At 42.2% G+C, this 27968-nt stretch overlaps 1 protein-coding gene and 1 non-coding gene across 2 annotated transcripts; both read left to right on the top strand.

Annotated features, from left to right (window-relative positions):
• Nucleotide 1: 1 nt before the first annotated feature.
• Nucleotides 2–27968, top strand: ARPC2 (actin related protein 2/3 complex subunit 2). Its single transcript, XM_032480222.1, has 11 exons — nucleotides 2–150; nucleotides 365–446; nucleotides 8052–8086; nucleotides 9403–9515; nucleotides 13322–13367; nucleotides 16283–16469; nucleotides 17096–17189; nucleotides 22559–22685; nucleotides 24219–24319; nucleotides 24657–24757; nucleotides 27497–27968. The coding sequence occupies exons 2-11, from the start codon at nucleotides 373–375 to the stop codon at nucleotides 27519–27521; spliced, it is 903 nt and encodes a 300-aa protein (XP_032336113.1). The 5' UTR covers nucleotides 2–150; nucleotides 365–372; the 3' UTR covers nucleotides 27522–27968.
• LOC116663897 lies at nucleotides 3203–3338 on the top strand. Its single transcript, XR_004320260.1, has one exon. It is a non-coding gene; the product is annotated as a small nucleolar RNA SNORA42/SNORA80 family (small nucleolar RNA).

Consider the following 27968-nt stretch of genomic DNA (forward strand, 5'->3'; position numbering starts at 1 on the left):
CACGGGGCCGCGCGTCCGGGCGGCGAGCGGAAGTGGGTGTGAGAGCGGAAGTGGCCGGCTAGAGCCGGGGGCTGGGCGGGGACCGGGCTTGTCGGTGAGGCGGCAGCGGCGGCGGCGGCTCGGCAGGCGGGTTCAGGCTTCAGGGGCCAGGTCGGTCGGGTGGGTGGGCTCTCCACAGTCAGTGCGTGCGCGGGCCAGCGCGCGCGTCATCCCCTTTTCCCCACCCCTGTCCCTTTCCCCTTCTTCTCTAACCTCTTACCCCACCCAGCCCCCCTCCTCAGGGAGCAGCAGGGCCGCTCCCTCCGTCCTTTCCTCCCTTACCCACCCTCACCGCCCTTGTTTCTCCTTCCCCTGTCCGGGGCAGCCGCCGCCATGATCCTGCTGGAGGTGAACAACCGCATCATCGAGGAGACGCTCGCTCTCAAGTTCGAGAACGCGGCCGCCGGGTGAGCGCGCGCCCGGGGCCGGCGGGTCGGGGAAGGGGTGGCAGAGTTGACTCCTGCTAATTCGCTCAGCGCCCCCAGACATGGAGGAGGGAGGTGGGGGACCTGGCCAGGTGTGGGGAGTGCCCCGGCAGGGTAGACATGGGAGGTGATTGGGCTCGGTGGGGTGAGGGGCAGAGATGCGTGGGGAGAGGCTCAGAGAAGGGATGCGGAAGCAATGAGTGGACAGGAGTGCGCGTGCCAAAGGGCATCAGACCTGTGGGACGTGAGGACAGCTTGGGCCAGAACTCTCGCTGGAGACCCCCTTGCCCTCCAGAGCGAGCAGCGGACCACTTCCCTCTGTATTCCCGTCATTGTTCAGAACCCGGAGAGAGTCCACTTAGGATTGCGTTGGAAAGAGTTTTCAGGAATTCCCAGGACCGAAGATGCAGGCCCAGATCACCACCAGCCCTCTCCCTCCCCACCCCCACCTCCTAGTCAAAAGGAGCCGGAGGGAGGACTGAAGGCAGGCCCGGTCCTGCAGCCGCAAAACGCGATCTCTCTAGTTTTCCTTCCCCGAACCCTGCTGTGAAAGGCACTGGCTATATTGTTATATTTCTCAAGCAAAGTTAATAGTACCCCCCTTCCAATCCACACCCCTTCCTTATCACTCTTCGGAGGTTCTAATTCTCCTTCCCCTACCCAGTATCCTCTATCTGGCTGTTTATCTTTTAATTCTTATACCATGCCCCTGGTCTGTGATTTCTTCTATGGTAATTCTGACCACAGTACACACTTAAAAGCCTCGAGTCTATAAAGTCCTTAGATACTCTCTTTTTAACCACTGGCCTTTTAAAAAGTGGACTTAGGGTGTATATTCAAAGGCAGCCTTCTGTGTCAGACACAAGAATCAGTAGAAGACAACCTCCTCCCCCAAAGCTGCTTTGCTTTTCTAACATAATTTTTAAAACATGAACCAAGGATTTGGTTTTAGCTTCTAATTTTTGGCGGCCTGTGGCCAGTCCCTTTGCATTTCCCCATGTGTGAGAATGGGACTTCACATCTTGGTTACACAGTGGAGGAAGTAAGTACAAACTGTTTCTGATGAACTGGGAACTAGTAATAGGAAAGTGCTTGGAGAGCCACAGATGGGAGAGGATTGGTGGAGGGAAAATTCTAAATAGACATAATGAACTTGTGGTTTGGAGGCACTAAAAAAATATATTTCTAGACCACTGCTTAAATTGAACATATTGTGTCTCCTGTCTTTTATAAGGCCGCAGATTTTATCTGTAAAGCAAAGTCCGACTTTGCTTGAACATCAGTAGCTACTGTTTCCTGCCAGAGGCTGCAGTTGCTTATATTTTAGGCTAAGTTGCTTCTCATCTTCAGCCTCGCTTACTAGTTCCTTTGCATTTTAAGTGTTCAGGCAAATCAGCTTAGGCGACTTATTTTGGGTGATTGCTCTGAACTTTTGAGCAGTGTAGCACATAGGAGGAAGTTAAGCTAACTTCTGCATTTTCGCAGCTGATCTTCAGTGAATTCTCAAGTTTAGACTAGCAAAAATATGAGACCTGAGTGGTTATAAGCTGATCTACAAGATAAATCCCTGTGCATTTTCTAGTAGAAGCATGCCTTGTAGTGTAGAAGTATGTTCACATCTACTTGTGTATGAGTAACTTGTGATTCTGACATGTAGTCCATTACTCAGAGCTTCAGGTCTTTTCCTTTTAGAACATAATTCTGAAAAAGAACAGCTGACCATTTAAGCTGGAGTAAAGTAGGCACTCAAATCTGGAAGGCATAACTTCTGAGAGTTTTTTTGTCTTTAACAGAAAGTGTATGTTGTAGCAATGTTGAATATTGGGGCAGGGCACCAAGTTTTGGCTTTTATTCTGGCCTGTCTTCCTTTTGAGATGTGACTTTAAATAAGTGGACTCAGAACATACTCTGCTGAAAAGCACTTTGAAAATCTTTGAAAGAGACCATGATATTCAGCCTAGGAGGTAAGACTTTCCTGGGATTGCAGATGTAACACCTAGCAGAAGAATTTCCAGGCATACCAGTAAGGTGAGGCAGCAGTGAAGTAGTTAAGTATTTATCAAGGCACATGCCTAGCCAGAACTTCCAGAGAACGATAACTAGAGTGAGAACTGTAAACATTTATGAGGTTCTACCAGTGCTCGGCACCAGGCGGGAACAGAAGAGGGGAGCCTTTCTGAGAGAGTCCATTGGCACAGTTACAGAGGAGCTAAGGGGTGAGATGTGTTGGGGTGGAGATCAGAGAAAGACATTAAAGAAAGGCAGTAGCTTTGGGGAGAAATCTTGGAGATTTTAAAGGCTTTGCCCACCTAGGAACCTCCTGGGAGAGGTCAGTTCCACCCTGCTTTACACTTCTCAGCAAACCAATTGGGGAAAATGGGTTCAGAGCAGCCTTCCCTAGAGTTAATCTTCCGACTCTGCAGTGTCCAATAAGGATAGCCATTAGCTACATGTGGCTAGTTAAGTTTAAATAAAAATTAAGTAAAGTGAATTAAAATTAAGCTCCTCAGTCACACTAGCCACAGTTCTAGTGCTCAGTTGCCACATGTGGCCAGTAGCTGCCGTATTTGGGCAGCACGGATGTAGAACATTTCCATTATTGCAGACAGTCCTATTGGATGACACTGTTCCAGCTACTGAAAGTACAAGAATGTGATAGTCTGTGATATATACTTCAGAATACAGTTGTGGTAATTTTCCTTTTGAGGTTGCTCTTTTTTAAAAAGATGCCTCTCAGAGCATGGTAATGGATTTATGGCGGGTCCTCCTCTGTGGGCCTCTCATAGTGTACCCATGCCACAGAAAATTGCAGCCTTGAACCATTGCCCAGCCTCCTTACCTGTGGGCTGTGAGTACTGAAGGGGCTTTATACAGTGTGAAACTAAAAAGAAACAAAAAACAATACTCAGATCATCCCGCTAGATCTTCTTGCCTGCAACATCCTACTAAAAGTCTAAATTTCCTTCAGGTAAAGCAGCTCTGTCATCTAAACTGTGTAAGAATACATTTGGTCATGACAGCCTTTTAATTTGGAGGCAGTTCTGACAAAGCCTAAGATTCATTCTAAACAAGTTACTTTGTTTTTTCCTACTGCACTCCTGGGAAGGTGGCTTATTGGAATGATTTATATATCTTCACAAAATGATAATTATTGGTAAATTATCTTCCTGACAGCCTTCAAACTAAGAATGTGACTAATTAAGAAGCTGAACTCAACACTGCAGATAACCTCGCGTGCAGGTCTTGTCAACAGTGTTCCTTTTCACTTAGGAATTCTTACCCAGACCCCCAATTAAAGCAGAAGTAATCTGGCAAATTAATTGAATTCTTTTGTTAGTATATGCACACCAAGAACCTTTATAGCCTCAGAAGCTAGGCTTGTCAACTTGGCTAGAGACTGGAGTCCAGAATTGAAGAAATGCTGTCAGATGCGAATTGCTCTTGATTTTAAGTGCATGCTGGCTCCTTGCCACAGCTGTGCATATTGTGGGAAGCCGTGGTTCCGTAAGGGGGAATGAAGCTCAGTAAGCAAGCCGTGCCAGGTCGGGTGGGCGAGGACTGTGGGAGGAGAAATTTGAGAAAGGAATAAAATTAAATCTTGCTGATACCTTGTTCTCATTCCCAGATATGCTGTATATGTCCTCAGAGAGACAGGCTGGTTAGAAGTGATTTGGAATTAGGACACTGTTTAAGGATTTTGAAGAGATTGAATGTAGTGGCTGACTTGCTGAGACCATCTGGTTGGTCTTTTTACAGGACACTATAGTTACACACTGCTGCCCATCCTCTGGCTGCCTTGGGACCACTTTAGGCATGAAGCCCCAGAGCTACACTCCACCAAACCTGTGACTGCTTAGGGGCAGGGTCTATCATTTTAGTTGTCATTGTTTCCACAGCATTCTCAGTGTGTGGAGAACTGGCTCAGTAAGTGTTTTCTTGAAGGAATGGATGGAGCCAGACAGAATGGTTCTTAGTTTCTTCAGGATCTTACCATTTTTCTGACATTGTGTGACTTAGCTGTTAGACTCTCTTTGTTCTCCTTATTTTGAGACATGGCTTAACAGAGAGTAGGACTACCTCTTACCTAATAAGATCCACTTTGTAGGTTTTGCTTAAAAAAGATGATGGGAGCCTTAGAGAGGACTTAAAGGAGAGTGATCAAAAACCTTTATAGTGAGATAACGGGCAGAATTCCTCTAATTCAGCTCATGAAAGAGATAACTAGAAGAGAGACATAAATGCCCAAATGGGGAACTGGATGCACTGAGGAGTAAAAACCCCGAAATCCTTAATGAAAATAGAGGATTGGATAATACAGTTGCCAGGAGTTCTTTATTCACTGACTAGTGACATTCTAGAAGCTTCCTTAGGAAAAGGATAGAAGAAAAATTTTTAAAGGATTTTAAGAATAGCTCTTCAAACCCATTGGAATGAATTGAATATATTTTAGTGCCTTGTGCTGCACAGTCAGTAACCTTGAGGATTTATCCAGCTGGCTTGTTCTAGGATTCCAGACATTACAACAGTCTGATAGGGGGTTCTATTTCTCCTTATACTGCTGACCAGTTCCTGATTCTGGAAGTTAACACAGTCCCAAAACCTCCCAACCATGGCTTCGAAGTCTGGTCTCCTTTGACTCTTACCTAGAAGAAAAATTAATTCGTTGATCACCTTCTATGAACCAGGCCCTTTGCCATTTCAGAATGTGCCCATGTGACAGATAGCAGTTCCAGTTTACAGTTGAGGAAACTGGGGCTTTGGGAGTTGCTGAGGGAGTAGACATATGTGTTAAGCGTTGTGCAGGCAACCTTCCCTGATGATTCCTGACCTTGTTTATGATATGTCACGCACACAACATGACACTATCTGAATGGCATCTGGGTAAATGGTCTAGCCTGGAGGTTCTGCCACTGGGCTGCCCTAGGGACTGTGGGGATTATTATCTCAGCATATCTGTAACTTAGTCACAAGACGCTGGTTGGGAAACTGCTGTCCACATAGCATCTTAGTTAGTCTTCGTAGCAACCTTGGGTGGTAGATATTTTTGATCTCCATTTTCTAAAAAAGGAACGTTAGGTCCGCTGACATTTGAGTAACAATTTGAGTAACATTGCTTGTGGTTACAGAGCCAGTAAGTGACAGAACTTGAAGTGAACAGTCAACTTTGAAGGGCTTGCTTTTTCTGTGATTAAACTCACCCCCAGCATCTGAAATTTTAGCAGATAGTAGGACAGAAAATAACCATTTATCTTTTTGGCCTATTAAATGGTACACTTTCTCCCAGACCAATCTTACTCCCATCTAGCTCCATGATTTTAATCCACAAAAGTAAGTAACTAACACCTGGTCTTGGAATTGAGCGCAATATTTCCCACTCTGTGCAGTCTCTTTGTTGGGGTGCAGAGTACTTGGACCTCTAACTCCCAGATGACTTCTTGGGAAGACTGCTTTGGCGCAGTGCTCTCCTGAGCAGCCTGCCTCTCTACTCTGCAACCTTATGCAGCCATAAATAGTAAACTAAAATATTAATGGCAATGATTTGACAAATATTCCCAAGTCAGGCAGCAAACTGCTTAGTATAGATCTCAGCAACTTCTCCCAGTGGGGCTCTGTGCTCAGGGAACTTCACAGCCTAGAGAGATTCAAAATTTCAGAGTCAAAAGTTTATAGCTTAGAACCTAAATGTCTTTATCTATAGTTGATTTTTCTTGGTCTGTTGGTGAAGTGGGAGAGTGAGGAACTCAGTCCTTCCTTGACTGAATTAAGGCCTAAAGGTTAAAAAAGAAAGAAAGAAGAAAAAAAAAAAAAACAGCTGACTACTAAGTGATGCAACATGGACTTTTATAAGCCTCCACCCTGCCTCTTTGGCACAGCCAACCTTCCTTGGGAAAATGTACCTCAGTGCTTCAGTGCAGCCTCTTAATGTTTCATTCAAATGGGCGGTAGGTTAATGTTTGTACTTCTTCCTTTGCTGTTGTTTTCTCCAGGTGAGGAATGGTGGTTGGCCATTCATTGCCTTTGTCTCCTGACTGCAATTTCAAATGAAAGATCAGAAACAGCTTAAATTTTCATCCAGTTCTTTTCATTATATTCTGAACTCCCTGCTTCTCCATAAACACACTTGATACTTGTTTCTCAGACACCCAAGTGCTTTTCTTAAGTCACATATGGATGGCTTTGAAGAAGCAGGGTAGAACTCTGTGATTTGTATAGGTTGATTTTACAACCGGGCTAACATATGCTTAATAGAAGCCAGTTTCCTTGAGCTGGATGATTTAGCTCTGCAGCAGCTTTTTAACGGTCATAAACCACGTTATTTATTCCGTTATTTCCCAGCAACTCTGGAGGGCAACTCAGTCGGTTCCTTTTACAGGTGCGGGAGCGGAGATAGTATAAAAGATATGCACTTGACTGTGAGGTCTTGAGCAAGTTAGGCAAGAATAAATGTAAAAATGTGTGTATTTGTCTGCTGGCCCATAAAACAAAGTGGAATCATTTGAGTTATAGGTCATTAGCTGATAAAACTGCAGAGTCTTCGTTCGTTACCTACCATTGGGCTTTGGGGAGAAGTGAGGAAAAACGTAAAAGTAGCTTTTCACTGAGGGGTTAATTGACTGTTATTGTTCATAGCTAGGATGTACGTCATGCTTTCTAGGTAATAACTCAGCAGCATTTATCAAATAGAAGTCCATGTACCAGGCTCAGCAACGAGGCACACAGAAAGTGTTAGGCTGTCATTGCCTTCCAGGATAAGTTCTTCCGTGTCTATTATCTTGTTTTATCTTTAGCAGTTGTGTGTGGTAGTTAGGATCACTTGTGTTCTCCCATTTTATAGATGAATAAGTGAGAAGATGAAGCGTGCAGGTGTGGATTTGTCTGAAAGCATGGTCCTGATGAAAATACTAAAATTGTAAAGCAGGTGTCCTGATTGTTCTCAGTGATTTCAGTGTTACTTTGTGCTACACTTTGTGTAAGTACAACACTGGAGTTTAAAAACAAAACCAGAAAAGCTAGGGTAGAACCAAAGAGGGCTTCACATAGGAGAGTGGTGAGTACTTTGGTGACATAAGGGACAGGGAAAGATATGTAGCAAGACTTACAAATTGTCTTTGAAATGGAATAGAACTGTCTGTATTGTTTTATGGTCTGAAATCATCCTTTCTCTTTAAGTAAATTTAAACCATGTGACATGCTCTTTAGCAGTTTTCCTGCTGAATGTGCTACCTCTATCACTGCTATCTGGTGGGGGAGACCTTGACCAAAAGAGGGCATTTTGTGGGTCACATATAACAAACGTGTCTGTCACGGTCTCAAGGCATTGAGAATTGAAGGTGAGCACCAACTACAGCAGATTCAAGCTGGAGAACAAAAACTCTATCTGCCCTGCTTCCATTTTTTATCCTCCACCTTAAGTAAGTCCAGAGGTTCAGGTGCATGAGAAAAATGAGTTCTGTACTCAGATTGACAAGCATAAGATTTGTACAGAATGGTCTGATCTTAAATAAGTTCAGGAACCTTTACAAGCCCCCGTGAAGGCAAGTGGCAATATGGTTGTCTTAACTAAAGGAGTTTTGTTTTGTTCTGCAGAAACAAACCAGAAGCTGTAGAAGTAACATTTGCAGGTAAGTGCCTTTATTTCATCCCTATTAAGAGAAGCCACAATATAAAAAAATAGAAAACAAAATTGTTCGTAAAATAAGCTTTGACATTTGGGGTGCTGTCTCTTGATTGTCAATTTTGTGTGTGTGTGGTCTTTATTTTCCATGGATTTAGTGAGCTGTGTAAAGTTGCCTGATGATACCTTAGAAGTTTGGGTTTAATTTTATGGTACAAATGAAGGGTTTTTTTAATTTGGAAATACCATGTTATCATCTTTAGCCATCATCTTAGTTCGCCTAGCACAAGAGTAGTGGGGCATCATGAAAATGCGAGAGACCTGTTCAACAAGTCAGTGAGGGATGTCACTGCCTTCTTTTCCCTAGAAAGAATCAAGTGTTGATACTACTCACTTGCCGTGTGAACTTTGAGGACTTAAAGGAACTTGGACAGTCACCCTCTGTAAAATGAGACTGCTTGACTAGATGGTCTTGGGAAATTTTTTGCAGCTCTGAAATGCTGTGACTTATAGGCCAGGTACCATCCCCATCCCTTTCTACTAACTAGCAGTGGCAGCCCTCCCTAAAGTAATGGGACTCAGCACCTAGTTTTAAGAACTACACAAGATAGTCTTCAGTGTGCTGCAGGAAGATAGAAGCCAAAGAGAGAGGGGAGGCCTATAGATTACAAAAACTGAAGAGAGAACCAAATGCAGTGTGTGGGCCTTGTTTGGATCTTAATTCAAATAAAGCAACAGCAGTTTAAAAAGTTTTTGAGACAGAATATTTAAATGCTTGATTGGATATTTGATATTAAGAAATTGTTCTTAAAAAATATAGGCATGACAATAATTTTAGGGTTATGTTTTTTTAAAAAGGTATCTTCTTTACCTTCTATAGAGATATATTCTGAAATATTTCTGGATAAAGTGTGATATGTGGGATTTACTTCAGGATAAATCACTGGGAAGGAGTGTGTCTAATGAAACAAGATTGGCCATATGATAATAATTTTTGAAGCCATGATGAGAGTATGGGTTCATTATACATCATATTTTATACGTGTTTAAAATACCTCACAATAAAAGTGTGGGGTTTTTTTAGTGATTAAAGTAAAAATAGCTTTGTAATTTTGGAAAAGAACAAAGAAATAAGTACTAGACAGTTCTATCTTAGTCTCAGTCATTCTGCTGACTTTCCATATAGATTTAAAATAAATGCTATTTTACTTATATGCCTACTTGTAAGGCAGACTTGTGACTTGCAGGTAGGCAAGTAGGCAGGCACTTTGAGATATTATTCCCTATTCCCAAGTCAAGCAGTCTTATTTGCTTTCCTTGCAGATTTTGATGGAGTCCTCTATCATATTTCAAATCCTAATGGAGACAAAACAAAAGTAATGGTCAGTATTTCTTTGAAATTCTACAAGGAACTTCAGGCACATGGTGCTGATGAGGTAAGTTCCACATCACTTTTCCTTGGGACTCTTGTTTCCTCCTCACCTTTTCTTGGTAGCTCGCCACTCCTAGAAGATCCGTGGCACTGAGTCACTCCCCCTGGCACTGGCCACTCAGGATAGCTTGCTCACCTAACCAGGGGCTCTTGACTTCACTTTCCATAGTCATGTAAAGAAGGATGTTTCCCAGAAAAGGTTTTGGTTCTTTGCTTTCTTCTTACTCTAGAGAAATAAAGATGTTCTCTAACCAATGAAAACAAAAACAGCTTTAGTTCTCAAAAAATGTAACAATAGTTTTCCTTGACCAGTACAAAAACAGCTATCACAAGACTGAGATGGTTTGTGTTCTGTTTCTGTGACATTGTTAGTAGGTATATAACTTTTGGTCTGTTTAAAGTTTATAATCTTAATTTCTCATTCTGGAAATTTAGGCACAAATCTGCCCTTCACATTTTTTAATTTAATGTTCTTTAGAGCTGGCCTCTTTAAGTATCTCTTCTTCCTTACGACTGCTTTAGGGGAAATAAGAGAAGGTGTCCAGGCATTATGAAACTCTTGGTGGCCATGCTTTATTCAGTAGCTTCTTTCAGTAGCTAAAGTAGCAGGTTTGGTTCCTGTTGAACTGTATTTGCTCTGCAGAGAGCCATTTATGGAAGAAAGAAAATGCTATTACACCAGTGTGCGCACATTGTGGTTGGATCTCAAAGCAGGAAGTATGACTCAGTTCCTGAATCAGTTTTCAAATATCTTTTCGTTTTAACAAAGTAGGTTTTTCTTAATCTGGTGAATGAAATTACAGCCATTTCTAGTTTTTTTTCTGATTAAGAATAGTAGCTTTTGAATTATTTAAAACTTATATAATGAAAAGGCTGTTTGCAAAAGCATATGATCCCAATTTCAATACTTTTTTGGTATTAAAAACTAAAATTGATGTTAACCAAGCAGAATACCAGGAGTCATAGGCAGTTACTTCCCTTACTTTTTCATATGCAGTTGATTTTCCTCATAAATTCAAGGAAGAGCTAAAACTTTTTCTGACTTGCCTCATAGATTCAAAGAAAGAGAAATGGTTCAGAGAATTTATATTCAGGGTTATTGTACCTGAAAAAGAAGAGCTTCAGGAGAAAGACCTAGTCTTTGAAAGCTTTTGAAAGATTATTATGTAAATGATACTGACTAACTCTTCTCTTTATCAGATGAAGAGCAAGAGGAAACAAGTAGCTGTTAAGATGGCCCTGCATTAGATTAACTATAAGACAACTGCCTGGAAAGACTTGTTGAACATTTGCACAGACAGCTAAGAAATTGTGTAATCATTCTCCCTGGACAGTTCTCTCTCTTTAAAGATGTAGGTGCAATAAGAACAATCCTTGGAAGGGAGAGAAAGTGTTAAGCTAGATTTCTTAAATCTCCTTTCCAGTCTGTGCTTTCTTTACAATAGAACTGCAGAACACATTGCTATTCTTGTAGCTACCACAAGGGTCAAAGAACCCACCCCACCCACTCAGGTGGGTGGAGTACTTAACATTCACAGCATTGGAGCAGAGTGCATAGTAAAGTGGCTCCCTGGGTTGGTTAAACAGTGACCAGCCTGTGATAACCACAGGAAGCTTGTTACTTTGTCACAGGCCCTTTTTCAAAACAGAAAGCCCCTGCTCCTGATGTGGAAAGGTCTGATCTCCTGGTGTCAGGTGGGAAGAGGGAGGCGCAGGTTGAAAAGTGAATCATAGTTAAAAGTACAAGTGAAGTAAACAGGGAAGCGTTGGCTGGTTTTGCCAAGAGGAGGGAGCAGCAGAGTTGAATATGGTATAAATTTGGCTCTGAGAACCTCTTAGATCTCAGAATATTAACTTAGTAACTTGGAATTAAACTAAATCTTAGAGGCTGTGGTTTCTTCCACATCTGATTTTCCCTTCCTCTAAGCACACACAGTACAGCTCAGAGGTAGTATGCTAGTTAAAATTTTTCTTTTTCATTTTTATTGTATTTATTATTCTCCTGTGTAGTTAAAATTCTTATTGGGGTATGCATATTACTTCTTTACCCCTAAACTTTATAGAAGTGGTATATGGGACACTTGAAGGTCAAATCTCTCTGTGCCACCAACACACTCTATGACCTTGAACCTCTTTCTTCAGTTCTTCTTCTGTAAAAGAGAAATCTCACAGTGGCTGGATGGTCACTAAATAGGAACTTCATGTGACATTACTTATCTTTTGCCTTTTTTCAAACAAGTGTGATCACTGATTCATGCTGTGAGGTCCACCCTATTATCCAAGTTTCTCAGGTTGAGAATTTTTCCCAGCTATAGGAAAATGGTTAAATGTATGGCATATTAAATATTTAAGAATAGGGGAAAGAACCTCACCATCTGATAATTTTTCAAATGAGACATGAAATAAATGGTTTGCTCCTGGTTTGTTTTTTGTTTTTGTTTTAAATACCTAGGGAGTACATTGAAAATACGATTAGAAGAAAAGCACTGACATTCACTCAGATCTATTATCTGAGTCTGTATGCGGGAGATGGGCACTGAGACCACAGCAAGACAGAGGCCCTGCTCACATGGAGCTCCACCCTAATGCTGCCTGTGTTCACAGTGCTTCTCTTTAAGACATGCATGCAGCTCTTATAATTAAAACAGAAGTTTGTAATTTTGTTCACTTTTAATTTGGTAACTTGTCATAGATTAAGTACCCCCCTTTTATTGGTATCCCAGAAAATGCAAGAGGATTATCAGTGTGTTTGTGGTGACATAGTGTTAGAAATTGGCTGCCTAGAGACAAAACCCCACAGCCTGTTATGCTACTGTGGGTTAGTATATTGGCCTCAGTTCCATCTTCCTGTGGAATAGTGATGACATCTTCCCTCCCTAACTCTAAAGTTTTAATGAGTTAGTAATAAGCCCTGTCTGTGTTTTGCCTCTTAAACATATAAAGACTTCTAAATACCAAGAGGTTATTAAATTCTAGTGTCTTTAATGTTTTTTTTCCTGTCTCCAAATAACTGCCTTTCTGCTGCTTAATGTGTCCTTTATAAATTTAAGTCAGAACCATTCCTTCCAAAATAAAAAGTTTGTTTCTTAAGCCATGTCAGCCTAGGAGCAGCTTCTACCAGGCGGAATAGCCACACTGGCAGAGAAGAAATAGGAAGGTGTAAAATGTTTTACCATTTATTCCAAAAAGCTGGGATGTATCGTAAGAATTGATTTTGAGAAAAAGACTTTATAGAGGACAGCCTTCTATGGACCCACCAGAATAAATAACTGGCTAAGATTCAATTATCCATTGTCTTTTGCCTTTAAAAAAGCTAGTGATGAGCCAAATAATTTTAAAGCATACAAGATAAGCAGACTAAGTAGAGTCAGTTCCTGTCAATTCTGGTTTTATCTCTTCATTCACCTGTGTCAGTGGTTTGGCCTGTGCTTAGTTGATAACTAACATAATCTGTTCTCATTTGAGTTTGGTGTCCTTCTGCTGTCCTGGGGGGAAAAAGGTGATTATGTGCATTGTATGATCTGGAGGAACAGAGACCCATATAAAGGGTGTGACCAAGTCCTAAAGGAGTAAAGGATGAACCTCGATTGAAAAACAGATCCTAGACTGACTATTTGGATTTAATCTCAGTTCTGTGAGTGACTTGCTTGGTAACACAGATAAATCTGCTTCCCTTTTATATCCAGGTTCCCACTTACCATTTGGAAGTTAGGAAGAAATCTGGCTTAGGAAATGTTTGGCAAGCACAGAACTTTAAAAATGATGAAGTTATGGCCTTTGATTTAACATATTTGTTTTTGTATTTCCTAGTTATTAAAGAGGGTGTACGGGAATTTCTTGGTAAATCCAGAATCAGGTATGTAGTAATGTGAGTGACTGTGGAATGACATGGAAAGAGACCTGTCCTGTTTGTACTGTGCTTTTTTTAGCCAAAGGATTTCGTTTAAATATTACTCACTTTACAAACATTTCTTCACGAGTCCAGTTCCCACTTTAACTCTCTCCATAAAAAATAGCTTTTAAGGGGCTTTGTATTGTCCAATAATGTTACGCAATGTGGTGTACAGAATTAATGTATGTCATTTTTAACATTTTCTGGATAGGGCCAGGTGACGTTTCCTTATATGTTTCAGCCAGAGGGCCACTATTGTTTGCTTGTGGTGATTAAAATGCCTTTTGAGAAGACTAAGAAAACATTGTTTCTTACTCCAAGGCCCTAGTAACACCTTTATACACCTCACATTTAAAGAATGAAAAGGAATATTCACGACTATTTTCACATTTTCAAATAACAAAAATTTCAGCCCCTTCTGTAATCTGTTCTTCTAATCAACAATCTCTGCCTCCTTCATGGCCAGAGGAGTTGGAAAACATCGTGGCCATCCCTGATTAGAACAGCTTTGTTACACTGCTTTAAAAGCAGTTTAAAGTGGAAAAAAACTGAACAGTATTTTCATCGCTTTGATTAAGTGGTAGTTTCAAATTCTGAGGCATTTAGCTAGGCCCCATACTGAGGACCAGCTAGTAAGACTGAACATAATACTTGTTACTCAAATCCTCTTATTGTGGTACCTTGATCAACAGATTGTTCTAGAAAGGAAAATGTGTCTCTGGCTTTCTTTTAACAGCAATTTCTTTTTTTTTTTCCCCTCCTAACAACATGATAACACCTCACCACTCCCATTAGAATACCTTTCTGTGACTTTTATATCCTTCTCTGGAAACAAAATGATCGAAGTTTAAAAAGTACCTTTGGAATGTTACTTATAAGTAGGAATATTTGTGGATGAGAGCTTTGACTGCTCTCCATAAAGAATACTAAAATGTGTTAATCCCCAAATGATAGCACAAATGTATCTCAGAAATAAAAACCAAAAGATCAGTAACACTGTAGGCTTTAAGAGGAATCAAGGAATTTTGGAAAGAAATTAAAAAAAAAACAGAACTAGAACAGAAAAAGCATATAGGAATGCTTGGGCATGTTTGTCACTTCTCAGATCCTAAAATCTAGCAGAACAACCAGAGTACAACCCAGAGAACTCATGCATCTGTCTCTGGGCCTTCTCGTCCACTTCCTGTGCTAAAGCACACACTGCCAGATTGCAGATCGTGTGTTCACACAAGTGCAAAGTATAAAAACATGTGAAAGTATCATCTCTCTTCCTCTTTTTCTGTTGGTTTATCTAGGCAAGTTTGGAAAACTCAGCAGTCCATATTAGATTTTTACTTTTTTTCATCCTCAGTATATTTTCTTCATCATGTCAGAAGCCTTATTTAAGCTTGAGTTCAGTTACCATATTTAGTTTGTTTTTTTTTTTTTTTTTTTTGGCTTCTTAAAACCAGCAAACCTCAACTTTAAATATTTTCTTTTTAAATCTAATCTTGTGGTCTATTTGCTTATCTGGTTTTCAGGTACCCAAAATGGGATGGTGATTGATACTATTTAATATTGGAGTGCCAAAAATGTGCTAAGCATTATCTAGAACAGAGATTTACATAGCTGATGCTCTCATGGGGTTAGATTCAACAAAAAACACAGACCTCAGGAATGCTCTTGAGAAGAAATTAAATAATAACAAAGTACAAAGGTCTTAGATACTCAGAAATGTGAAATCCATGCAGTTCTGGTAAAATTATCCATCAGTTATCTAAAATATGAAATGATCCTTGGTGATGTACAGATATTCTTGCAAAATCATCTATAGGCCTTTGGACAGGTATTAATCACTTGATTGTATAATAAAGTGTCCCAGCCTTGTCAGAATTTATACTTGATACGCTATAAAGAGGCAGAATAATGTAGCAGTCAACAGTATTGGATTTCAGTCCCTGTTCTGCCCAATTTATTGATGGATGACCCAATATGTTCCAGGCACTATAAATACTCTGTGTTCTTTTAATTCTCCCAATAGCCTTCCCCAGCTCACCACCCCTTTTTTTTTTTAACAGATGCAGGAATTGTAGAAGTTAAGCAGTTTGGCCAGGTCACAAGTGGCAAGGCTAGGATTTGGACCCAATTTCATCAGTTCAATAGAGAGTTGCTTCCATCTCTATGTCATGCTGCATTTGGCATGGCATTTTGCTTCTTTGAACCTCTTTTTCCCTCTAAAATGAGAATAACCGTATCTGGCATGCCTCCTTCAAAGAATTCTTACAGGGATCAAATAGAATAAAATATTTTAAAACACTGAAAATTTTACAGTGTACATAAATAAAAGCTATTGGGGAGATACATATACACATTTTTTTTTCCTTTTTAGGTTTTTCCTTTTTTAGGTTTTTCCATACCCTGCCTCCATCCTCAGGGTTTGCTATGGCATGTAAGTGGGTATATTTTATTATCAAAAAGCTACCCAGCTACTGACCATTTTGGCACTTGGCCTGTTAAACCATCAGAGAAAAATATGTAACTCATATTATATATAGCTTGATAACATATTCAGCCCTCACCCCTTCACAACTGTCTGGAACACTAAATTTCTAATCAAAGTTCCAGAATTATGACTTCGTCCCATTCCTTGTTTGTGAATCAGTCATCTTTGATAATTGATTCAAATTTTTGCATAGCATTTGTTAATTAGCTATACACGTTTACAGTAATTTTACAATAATTAAGATTTTATTTCACCTCATTTGCCCTATGAGGTAGATAGGAAGGGACAGCATTCTACCTGAGTTAAAAGTACAGACGCTGAGACAAAATAAAATGTCATTAGAACCTGAAAAGTTTCTTTTATTATAACTGCTGGGTGTTTTTCTCTTCCCCTCCAGGATACAATGTCTCTTTGCTCTACGACCTTGAAAATCTGCCTGCATCCAAGGATTCCATTGTGCATCAGGCTGGCATGTTGAAACGAAATTGTTTTGCCTCTGTCTTTGAGAAGTACTTCCAATTCCAAGAAGAGGGCAAGGAAGGAGAGAACAGGGCAGTTATCCATTATAGGGATGATGAGACCATGTGAGTATAGAATTTGTTCATGAAGCCTGGGTATGGCTGTCACACATGCTTACCCAAAGACATTTGGCTCAGTCAGACCTTAACTGTACTGTGTGAATCCTCCTGAAGTGTCTCATAAAATTCTTTAAGGCAGGATGTAGATGGGGGGGCGGGGGCATTTCTCCTACTTCCCAGATACTGAAAGCTGGCAAAAGATGAAGAGTGCTTTCCTTTAAGTCACCACCATTTTGAGGCCCCTTCAGTAGTGTAGCCCAGATAATCAGGAAGCAGAGGGTGACTATAGGTTCTGTGTTGTTGCAGCTCTTGGATTATCTGCATACTGTGAGTCTCATAGTATATAAAGAAATATATATTTTTAAGTGAAATTCTGAGAATCAGTAACTCTAGATTCCATGTAATACCACATAGTCAGTAACATCGACTTTGGGTGATTTTCATCTCCTGCCTCGTAGGACATGCATTTATTATACCGACTCTATTGGCCATAAATACTTAGCCTCACTGGCACCCCTTGTTTTATGAATTAGGATATTTATGGCTACCCTCCTACTTCACTTGTAGATCAAGTTCTTGACAAAACTCTGTTCTGATTCTATACTTAATCTCGTGGATTTTGTTCCTCTCAGGTATGTTGAGTCTAAAAAGGACAGAGTTACAGTAGTCTTCAGCACAGTATTTAAGGATGACGACGATGTGGTCATTGGAAAGGTGTTCATGCAGGTATGGAGCAGACATCTTGGTGGGGGAAACCATGGCATGATGTTTTATACCTTGGTGCCAAAGCACACCATAAACATAGAAAAAGAACTGGCTGCTATGTTGATGCTGAAACTTGTTGAAGATTTAATTAAAGAGCCCTCATCAAACTCACTGAATTTTTTTTTTCTTAGTGGTTTTAGCCTTTTGCAGGACTGAACTAGAGGGTTAACTGAGTATTAAACATACTAACAAAATGACTGAACATTAAGCATCCTTCCTGCCATGGGGTCTTTGATTTAAAGTTTGGTAATATTTTCTACCCTCTTGTGTTTCCTGGAGTTTCTAGCAAGGTCTGTCCTTGGCTTGGTTTAGTCCTAAAGTCTTTTCAGAATGGAGTCTAGGAATATTCTTGAGTAGTAGGTAATGCATCAATAGGGTAGACTTGTGGAACTGACAGTGAAGAGAACGGGCCTGAGTTTGACCGAAGTTACCATGGAGTGCCTCCCTTGAAAGAAGCTCATCTACTAAGAAGAGGAATGGAGTTTAGCAGGACATTTTGTAATTGGATTTCTGGTGCAGTTGGACTCGAAGTCTGACATAATACATCCATTGTGGCTTTGTCATGCAGTCTGCTAACCAGTTGCTGGCTTTAGGACATGAGAGCTCATTGGTGAAGTGGTATCCTGACTGGTTTCTTCTGAGATGGGTCAGCATTCGAAATCTAGTACAGTGGTTAGACTTTCAAAAAACTTTGTACATTCATTCTGTTCCTTGTCTGGGGCAGTATCTTTTTTGCCAAATAGAGCTGAAAGATAGTTGTGCTTAATATAGTGAGGATACATTGTGTGTAGCCATTCTAAGTGGCTAGGAGAATCTTCAAAAGTGATATTCTCAATTTGATCCATCTGTAGTGGCTTTTTATGTTTAGGCTATTTAATGAGCGACTCTAATTTTGTAGCCTCTGTGCAGAAAAATTAGAATATTGTCACAGCGTTTGAGAGTACTAAACTTATGAAAAAGTAAGAGAGTGTGTGTGTGTGTGTGTGTGTGTGTGTGCGTGTGCACAGATATATAGATATGTATGTTTGGGTCCTAAATGTAAGCTTCAGACAGGCATTTCATATGTTTTTATACAGAATTGACAGGGGAATTCGATGCAGTAGCCCAGAAATTGGGCTAAATCCAAACTGACGGGCTAATTTTAAAAGCAATGAAGTATATATTTAGATTTGGCTGGTTTTTTACCAGTCTTGTTCCATTTTATTCCAGGCAGCATCTTAACTTGTTTTTATAGTTTAAACAGATCTTATCTTGGGGAGTGTACTGGCAATTTGTTCCTTGGGAGAATTTTGTATATTCTTTTTTGCATGTGAATTTAAGCTCTCCCTCAAAGTACAGGTGGTGGGGCACTTACCTAAAAGGGAAAACAAAGTGTCTGCATTTTTGCACTGACAGTGTCTCCAGTGAGTGACAGGCCTGGCAGTGTATGATTGCCATCTGCCCTGCCTCCCTTTCCATACTCAAAGACTAGGGTAATTTATTTGAAGTGACCTTAGAACCTGGACTTATTTTGCTGGCTTTTCCCTCCAAAATAAATCATCTGAGCATTTTCCTGGGCCTAGTTACTTTAAATTTCTAGGAGAAAGGAGAACAGTGGTTGCCTGGCACAGAATAGTGTGACCGGGGGACGATGTTGGAAGTTCCTGATGGTCACTAGTCTGCTTGCTGTGGGTCTTTGTTCTCCCGTGACAGCGTGCACCTCCAACCTGGTCAGAACACTGTCCCTGCTTTTGTTACTGGGCAGGCAGACTCTGAGGTATGCCTACTGCCTTTAAGGAAAAGTCAGAGAGTTTCCATTCCCTGCTCACATGGATGTCCTGGTGCTTGGCTTTGGGTGTTATCTTTGTAGGCATGCAAGCTGAGCGCTAGAGAAAATCTGGTCGATGTCATCATTTCCGTGCTCATTCTGTGAAAAGTGATAGGAACAGTGATTACCCTTTTGGATACTAGCGTGGTGAACTAGAATTTTTTTTCATATTTGGATCTTAAAGTCAGTCCAGTAACTTAAGAGAACTTGTTCAAGGACAAGACAAAAGCCATCTGCTGCTTAGGCAATTGTGAAGATGTTATTTTGAGGACCCTTGCTACCTGTATACATGTGTGGTTATATCTGAAGGATGTTTTCCTGAACTGGGAACACTGGGTCAAGTTCAGGAATTTTGATTAGATATTGCCAAACTCTCCTCCATAGAGATTGTGCCATTTTTCTTTCCCACCTCCAATGCATAAGAGTATTCATTTTCCCAAAGTGTTATTAAACTTTTGGAGTTCTGCCAATCTGACAGGTTGAAAATGGTATCTGCTTTCTCTAATGAACGAGGTCAAAACATCTTTTTTTACGTTGAAGGCTGTTTGTTTTCTTTTCCTATGAGATGTCTCTTTATGTCCTCTACCCATTTTTCCATTGGGTTATTGATCTTCTCGGTTTCTTTATATACTAGGAAGATTAGCCTGTTGTCTGTGATAGAGTTGCAAATATTTTTTCCAGTTAGTCATTAGATTTTGTGGGTTGTTTTTTGTTGTTGTTTTGTTTTTTCCCCATGTAGAAGTTTATTTTCACATGGTTAAATTGATCCATCTCTTACATCTTCTAGATTTTGAGTCATAGTTAGAAACTCTTTCCCTTTTGCAAGCAAGGTTAAGAATAAATTTACCTGTATTATTTTCCTGGATTTTTTTTTAATAGTTTCATATTTTACACATAGATCTTATTATCTATGTGGATTTCTCTTGGTGCCCGGTGTGAAAGATGGATCCGTCTTTTTTTCTAAGTGGCTACCTGTTGATCCTAGTAGCAATTATTTATAAGCCCATTTTACACTACTAATTTAAGATGTTCTTTTATCATATACTAAATTTCTGTATATATTTGGCTTTATTCTGAACTTCCTATGGTAAGTTGTGCTTTGATGGAAGAGAGAAATAGTATTTTGATGCTCAAAAGATATCCTAGATGGAGGGAGGAAAAAGAAGACATTTAGGAAAATGGAGAGCTGCTGGGTTGATTGGTTGATTGGTTGGTTAGTTGGCGTTCAAGTACTATATAAGAGAGAAAAACAAGAGAAACAAAGATGGGAGTGAGATTGCCTAAACAATAACCCCAAAATCAGAACTATATTGTTAGGCTGGGAGGGTATAGCTCAAGTGGCAGAGCGCATGCTCAGCATGCACAAGGTCCTGGGTTCAATCCCCAGGACCTCCTCTAAAAATAGATAGATAGATAGATAAACAAACCTAATTACCTCCCCCAAAAGTTAAAAAAAAATTTTTTTTAAGGTAAAATATATGTATATATATTGTTAACCAAGTCTGAAATGTACCACTTTCCATGTATACAGAACTGATGAAATGCTGCCAAGTCACCACAGGTTTACAAATACCCCATGTGGTTGTGAATGCCACTTGTACCAGTGAACTGGAGTCTTAAAGAAGCTTATTAAACACAAGAAAATGCTGGCAGACAGTTATCTGTTCTGTTTTCTTCACTGGGACTAAAGAATTTCTGTTTTTAATGATCCTGGCTTCTTCTCTTCCTCTCCAGATATTTTTCTTTTGGGGAACAAAATTCAAAGGGGAGCTAACCTAACCCATGATGTTAATTTATTTCCCACCAACCTTTGGATACCAAACAGTGAGTGAGCTCAGGAGGCAGAGTGGTGAAACAGGCGGGACCCCAGACTGGGCATTAGACCTCCTCGGGTGTTAGTCTTTGCTGCCCATTAACCGAGGGCTTGCTGATCACTGTGCATTCTTCCTACCTGCAGATGGAAACATAGTCCTTGCTCCCTCCTTCAGAGTGTGACAATGCTGAGTTGGCCAGGGGAGAAGTGCTTTCTTTCCGCAAGCCACGTGCTAGACAGCCTCTTTGAAGGGCAAAGGACTAGACACAGAGATGAATAAAAGCAGGATCCTTGGCTTGAGAAACTCACAACCTGGTAGGAAAGCTAGATGCATTAATGAATAGTAAAGTATTACAGTAGAGGTTTGTAAAAGACATGGGAGAGCAGCCAGCTGCCCCGAGGCTTTTGGAGATGGCATTATAGAAGAGGTCATATCTAAAGAGCAGTAGAAGAGCATTGTAGACCAAAAGGCAGTATAACATGTTTTCAGTGCTCATAAAACTCGAGACCTTGGAAGGCCCCTGGTTCCATCTTTCTGCTATCACTCAGAATTTGGATCATCCAGTTTTACTGGCACTGCTGGAAAATCTGGTTCTGTTCTTACAGATCTGGGTTGAGACAGTGATTCCTCGTATCACCTGTCTGCTGACACAGGAATGCATGGATTGGGAAAGCTTGAGATTTGGAGATTAGAACACAGAAGAAATGACCTGAATTTTACATCCTCAAGCATTTTTCTGTAGTTTGGTTATGGGTAGATACATTTTCTCAAGGATGAGCTTTTATGTAGGGTGATGATCATTTTGTCCAGGGCCATTCTAGAGCCAGAATTAAAAATCAGCTTTCAGTTCTCATAGGTCAGTCTCCTTTTCTCAGTGAACACTAAGACAACTCATCTTTTTTTTTTTTTAATGGAGGTACTGGTGATTGAACCCAGGATCTCATGCATGCTAAGCATGTGCTTTATCAATGAGCTATACCCCCCCCACCAACTCAGCTTCTTTAATACTGTTGTCTTCTGCCCCCAAGAAGGGTTTAAATTTGGTCTAAAGTTCTGATTGATGAATTCTAAGCAGTAACAGGATCTAAGATACTTCAGTGAAACAAGATCTGTGCAAAGGCTCAGAGCCTAGAGAAAGTAGTATTCCTGAAACTGGAAGAAGTGGAGGAGGGGTGAGAGGAGTGATGAAAAATTGGTCAGCTCATAAGGGGCTTTGTGTACAAAGGTAAAAGGAGTTAAGACTTCAGTCTCAACCAAGCTAAAGCTTGGGTTTCATTCACCCTGGAATTTTAAAGACTTCTTGAAAAATATAACCTCTCTTCCCATTAACTCAAAAGAAGCTAATAAGCAATAGTCCTTATCCTGAATATAATCTGGTTCTCCCAGTGCTTTGCAATTTGTTGTCTGTTTAGTCTCAGATGTTATTTTATCACCTTCTTCCAAAACGAGAAAGGGGAGGTAGTTGACTGTGCTTTACCTCACTTATTGAAGATCGGACTTGTTAAGTACTCTGATCTCTCCTTTTTGAATCTGGAGTGCATTGATGGCAGCCAGCACTTGAAGTATTTCCTGTTAGGTGTAGTTTATTTTTAACCTCTGCTGGTCCAGTGGCTACAGAGGTCACACCCATAGGGCAAGCCCCAGAGCACAAGTTGCCATTCATTTCACACCAGATTGTCTTCTGCTTGCTTTTTGCTTCATCCTGGCAGGAGTTCAAAGAAGGACGCAGAGCCAGCCACACAGCCCCACAAGTCCTCTTCAGCCACAGGGAACCTCCTCTGGAGCTGAAAGACACCGATGCTGCCGTGGGTGACAACATTGGCTACATCACTTTCGGTGAGCAGGGCTGGGCTGCCACATGTGTGCCTTGGTGTGTTCACACTGCAGTTGAACGGTCAGGGGAGGGGGCAAAAGCAGGCACACTGGATTGTTCAGTGTTGCCATTGCCATGACTGAGGGAGGGGTGTCAGGGGACACTAATTACAGGTCATGGACTATTTTTGTACAGTGATCATTTCCCCTTTTTCCCTGTTTTTCTTAAATTCTAAGGAAAAAAAGGTAGCCTCTGATATCAAGTGTGAGGAGTTAGGCCCACATAAGCATTGCTAAGTAGCTAGGTGGGAATTTTCTGTCTTTTGGCATTTCTTGATTTTTGCTCATTAGGCCAGAGCTCCAGCCATGATTGAGTTATCCTACTTTCCCTCTAAAAAGATTCACATCTTCCCCTCTTAGAGTTGCTTCAGTCTGGTGAGCTGGCTCATCCTTATAGCTGAGTTTAGAATCGCAGCTCATTCACACACTGCACCTGATTGCTACTAAAATGTCTCCTTTTGTGAAGTTTTCTTTAATTCATCTCAGTGCTGAAGGTGCACCTGTTTATCAGAGATGAGCAAGTGGATTTACCATATTTCATTAAATCTAAGCTATACTTTTTTTTTCACTTAACACCCTTTGAGGTTGAGACACAGCTTACAATTCATGGCCTATCTCAATACATGAACTGATGGTAAACTAACAGTTATTAACATCCCAGAACCCATGCAGTGTAATTATCTCCTGCCTTGATGCTCATTTCTCTTCAGGGCAAATTGACATAGGGGTCCCACCCTTTCCTGTGAGGCACTCCTTTTCATTTCAGCAAAACTTTATCCTGAAGAATTTTGCTGATGGTAAGCCCACTGAGTAGTGTAGGTGCAGAAGATAGAGGGGATTCCGAGAAGCCAGAGGGAGAGAAGTGCAGGTCAGTCCAGGTGCGGGGCTCAGTGACTGCACAGGCCTTCAGGGGATTGCAGGGGAGTGCTTTTCTCAGCCCCCAACCAAGCAGTCCTGCTGGTCCTCATCAAGAGAGTTCAGGTTCTTCTGCCTTCGTGTTTGATTTTTACCACAGAATACATGATCTTTTCTAGGCTCTAGTTTCTCTGAAGGCTTACTCTGCTTCAGCACCCAGGACAGGCAGGCTTTGTTCTCTAATCCTGATTGCTCCACAGTCTACCCAAGCCAGTAGTGTCATCTTCCAAGAGAGACTGTTGAACTGCAGGGGCGGGAGATAGTAGATATGTGGCACACAGAACAGATTTCAGAATGCACAGCCACAGAGTCCAGACCTGGAATGAATTCCAAGACCAGGCCCTTTCCCTGGGGAGTCCTGGTGTTTGAACATGATCACCTCCATTTGCACTCACTGGCACCTGCCTGGTTTTGGTAGTTACCCCTTCCTCGTCTCAAGGAGAAACCCATGACAAAGCCTGCGTGTAGTGAAACAGGTGGGTGTCCTTGAGCAGGGAGAGATTGGAGCTGACTGTAGGCTGCAGTCTTCCCTCCCTTTGGCGTGGACATTATTCCCTGATGCCTTGTCTGTGCCCCTACTAGTGCTGTTCCCCCGCCACACCAACGCCAGTGCTCGAGACAACACCATCAACCTGATCCACACGTTCCGGGACTACCTGCACTACCACATCAAGTGCTCTAAGGTGGGTGAGACCAGCCGCAGCACCTCGGCTCCTGTGCTCCACGTCATTCCCTCCACCAGAGCTGGTAACATAAAAAGTCATCTGTGTAGTTCTGAACTCTATTGCTATTGCTATGAACGCTACACAGATGGTTCTAAAGGCTCTGAGAAATCATGGCCTTTCTTCATCTCTCCCCCACCACTCCCCATAGCAGAGAGGTGAATATACGCTTCCTTGCATGGCCCTAATTCATCCCCAGGGTGGTTGTTCCCAGACCTTCCTGATGACTTCTGCTAATGAAGGCAAAGCTGCCTTTCTAGAACATGACTGCCTCAGTACCCATTGTGTTTGCCTCCAGGCCTATATTCACACACGTATGCGGGCGAAAACATCTGACTTTCTCAAGGTGCTGAATCGTGCACGCCCAGATGCTGAGAAGAAAGAAATGAAAACAATCACGTGAGTAGTAGGGCCATTCCTCAACAGGACCACCTTCCTCTCTGGAGCTCACCAAGAGGGAGGGTAGTGGGTGTCGGTGGCCTCCAGGTGTCTGGGCAGTAGCTGCATGTGAGGCAGGCAGTGTTGGGCCTAGCAGACTGAAGATGAGATGAACAGGCTTTCGCTTCTGAATGGGTTTCCTTGTTTTCTACATCTTTGTGAGTGAGAAGCATGGCAGCTAGGAAAAACACAGAGGGACCTTTTTACCCAGATAAGCTGTGTTCTCCTTGGACCTGAGTTGAGAGGCTAGTCTTGTCCTTCTTGGGGTCTTCCTAGAGAAATGGTAGTCATTTGCTTAAGGACATTTAGTTGAGTAAATAGGCCTGGAACCACCCCCAAGTGTTCTTTTTTCCTGGTCTGCTTCTCGACAGGAATTTTGCTTGAAGAGGAAGTTGCTTTATCAGGGATGGAGATGATGGGGGGAGCTGTAAATGGCTGAGGCTCTGCATGCAGGAGGCCAGCTTGGTCTGGGGCCTGGGGATTTAGGTCTGTGCCAGGTGCCGGGTCTTGGGCCCCCCTCTGGTGAAGTTCAGGCAGTCCTGTTCTAAAGATAATAGGTGCTGATCTGCTATCTTTTGTGCCCATTGAATTAAAAGTCTTGAGGTGAACAAGCCTCCCTGCACCCCCCCAGCCAGTGCACTGGCCAGCACCCCATCCTCTTGGAGGTGACCTTTGGCAGGTGTGGTGTGCCTAGGGCTTCAGGCTCCTCCTCCTGGCATGTTAAGCCTCTCTGCCAAGCTAGTTTCTGCTGCCGTTTTACAGGATGAGAGCAGTGTCTGACTCTTGGGTGCCTGAGCCAGGGGGTTATCAATCTCAGAAACATCAGACATTTCTACAGAGCAGTTTAAGTCACCCCTGATTTCTTCAGGCTTTAGGGTCTGCCTGTCTTTTGTTAGGAAATTAGTACCAGGGGCCTTTCTCTGTAGTAGCTCTGCCCATTGTCTAGAGCCAACCGAGTGTTCATCCCATAGCAGATCCTCTGCTCAGAGAGTGGTGTCCACATGCCATGGCAGCAAAAGAGCAGCATGACTCCTTCTACAGTGCAGCTTCATGGCAGAGCCCAACATGGGCAGAACGCACAAGTTTGGGAGGCAGGAGACGGTGTGTGCCCGGGGTGGAGGGTGGTTCTCTTGCTGCCCCTGCAGAACCTTGCCTCCAGCCCGGAGTTTACAGGTCCCCTTTGCCTGCTTGCTTCTCTCACCTGCACCACTTTGGTGACCTTGAGTGTGAGGCAGCCAATTTCATGCCACTTTAAGGACGTAGTGGAGAGACAGGCTATTCAGTAGAGGCCGGGAGGTGACCGGTAGCCTGGTACAGCAGAAAGCATCCTGACCTGGCCAGCCTGCCACCTACCAGACAGGAAGGCTGGGCATCTTAAATACAGTCACAGGCTGCCTGTGCCCCGTCAGCCCCATGACTGCGCGTCCATTCTGGAGAAGAGCCCACCAGGCAACCATCGCCAGTGTCTCCCCGCAGGGCTTTTCCCCTGCCCTGTTCCACAGCCAGCAGACTGGTTGGTCACTGCACAGTGAGTGTAGTGGTCAGGGGACAGGGACAACTCCCTGTCCTGTTGGGGGACTGGGAAAGAATGAGTCCTTAAAATGAGCAAATTGTTCATAAACCTCCTTCCTGAAACTTAAGAACAGCTTTGCCTTTTTCTGTCCTATGACCTCTCTTTGGCAGAGGTGGGCCCCAGAGAGGAAGAGGGGGAGGCAAACAACTGTATTCACCCTGAAAACCAGATTGTGTTCCTAAGGGTGGGCAAGAGTTAACTGGCTCAGCCTGGTAGGAGAAGCCTGGGTCCCCACTCTGCTGTGTGGGGTCTTAGACCCTAGAGCAGCATGAAAGAGGGTGGCAGGCCTGCTGTGAGAAACAGCCTTGGATCAGAAGCTGACCATCAGCACCCACAGTGCTCTGCCAGAATCGAATACTCAGGAGTTTTTTATTGGGGGGTGAGTAACAGAATATTTTTGTTTCATTTTGGGCTGGGTGAAACACTCAGGGCAAAAAACTTTAGCCCCCATAATTTTGCCCCAGTTTCCCATAGTTCTAACTCTAGCTTCCAGGCAGCTTTACCAAATGCACACCCTCTATCTTTGGGAACCAGCCTGTTCCCAAAGGTGGCCCTTCTGGGGAAATACTGGGTGGAATAGGACCCCATGGCTCAGGAGCCTTAAGTCAGGCAAGTGTTCTGTGACCGAGTATCGTCACCACTTCACAATACAAAGTGCCTTTAACCTTGAGAGTGGAGGGTTGCCTCTGTGAACATCCTGACCCCATGGTCAAAGATTTTAGGAACTGCTATCTGCTAGCCTGAAAAGGTATAAGCTGTGTAGGAGGACCATGAATTGTTTCCTAGGATGAGGGTTGAGCCCAGTCTGAAGCTTGAGTGGATCTGACCCATCCAGAAATTGTGGGCTCATAATTCTCCTGTCTGACTTGGTACATTTACTGTCCTCGTGGGCTTAGCACAGATATTACTTGGTACCCCAAAGTATTCAGCAGGGAGAAAGAGCTCATGAGATGTTTATGTGAAAGCCGGCTCTTGGCCCGTGCTTGGAGTTCCTGCATACCTCTGCTGGGGGAGCCTTGCCACTTCATGTTTGCTGTCTCTTCCGGATCCCATCCCTCGCCCAGGTTGTGTGGTAAAAGGAAAGGTGAGCAGAAACTAGCCTTCACACGCACTCTCTGCTTTTGAAGGGGGAAGACGTTTTCATCCCGCTAACTCTTGGGAACGGGAAGAGGAAGCGGCTGGCAACTGAAGGCTGGAACACTTGCTACTGGATAATCGTAGCTTTTACTGTTGCACCTCTTCAGGTTCTTAAGGGATTCTCCGTTTTGGTTCCATTTTGTACACGTTTGGAAAATAATCTGCAAAAATGAGCTGTGCTTGCAAGGACTTCATGGTTCTCAAGAATTAAAAAAAAAAAAAAAAAGGAAAAAAAGAATTCCACTTTATCAACTTAATTCCTTTTCTTTATCTTCCCTCCCTCCCTCACTCCTCTTTCCTTCCCCCACTTTTCCAAGCTATTTTGCTTTGCAATATGTTACTGGTAATGAGTTGCAGGATAATGCAATTTTAACTTGTTTTCTCCTAAGTATTTGAGTTCAAAACTCCTGTATCTGAAGAAATACGGTTGGGGTCATTAATAAAGAAAATCTTTCTATCTTA

The sequence above is a fragment of the Camelus ferus genome, chromosome 5 (genome assembly GCF_009834535.1).
Source record: "Camelus ferus isolate YT-003-E chromosome 5, BCGSAC_Cfer_1.0, whole genome shotgun sequence".
Taxonomy (NCBI): Eukaryota; Metazoa; Chordata; class Mammalia; order Artiodactyla; family Camelidae; genus Camelus; species Camelus ferus.

What these genes read in the sequence shown, in the direction of transcription:
- ARPC2 (XM_032480222.1), top strand. Translation starts at nt 373, where the DNA reads ATGATCCTGCTGGAGGTGAACAACCGCATCATCGAGGAGACGCTCGCT. An exon ending in CTTGGTAAATCCAGAATCAG is followed by an intron (nt 13,368 to 16,282) that starts GTATGTAGTAAT and finishes CTTCCCCTCCAG; the next exon opens with GATACAATGTCTCTTTGCTC. An exon ending in TTGGAAAGGTGTTCATGCAG is followed by an intron (nt 17,190 to 22,558) that starts GTATGGAGCAGA and finishes TCATCCTGGCAG; the next exon opens with GAGTTCAAAGAAGGACGCAG.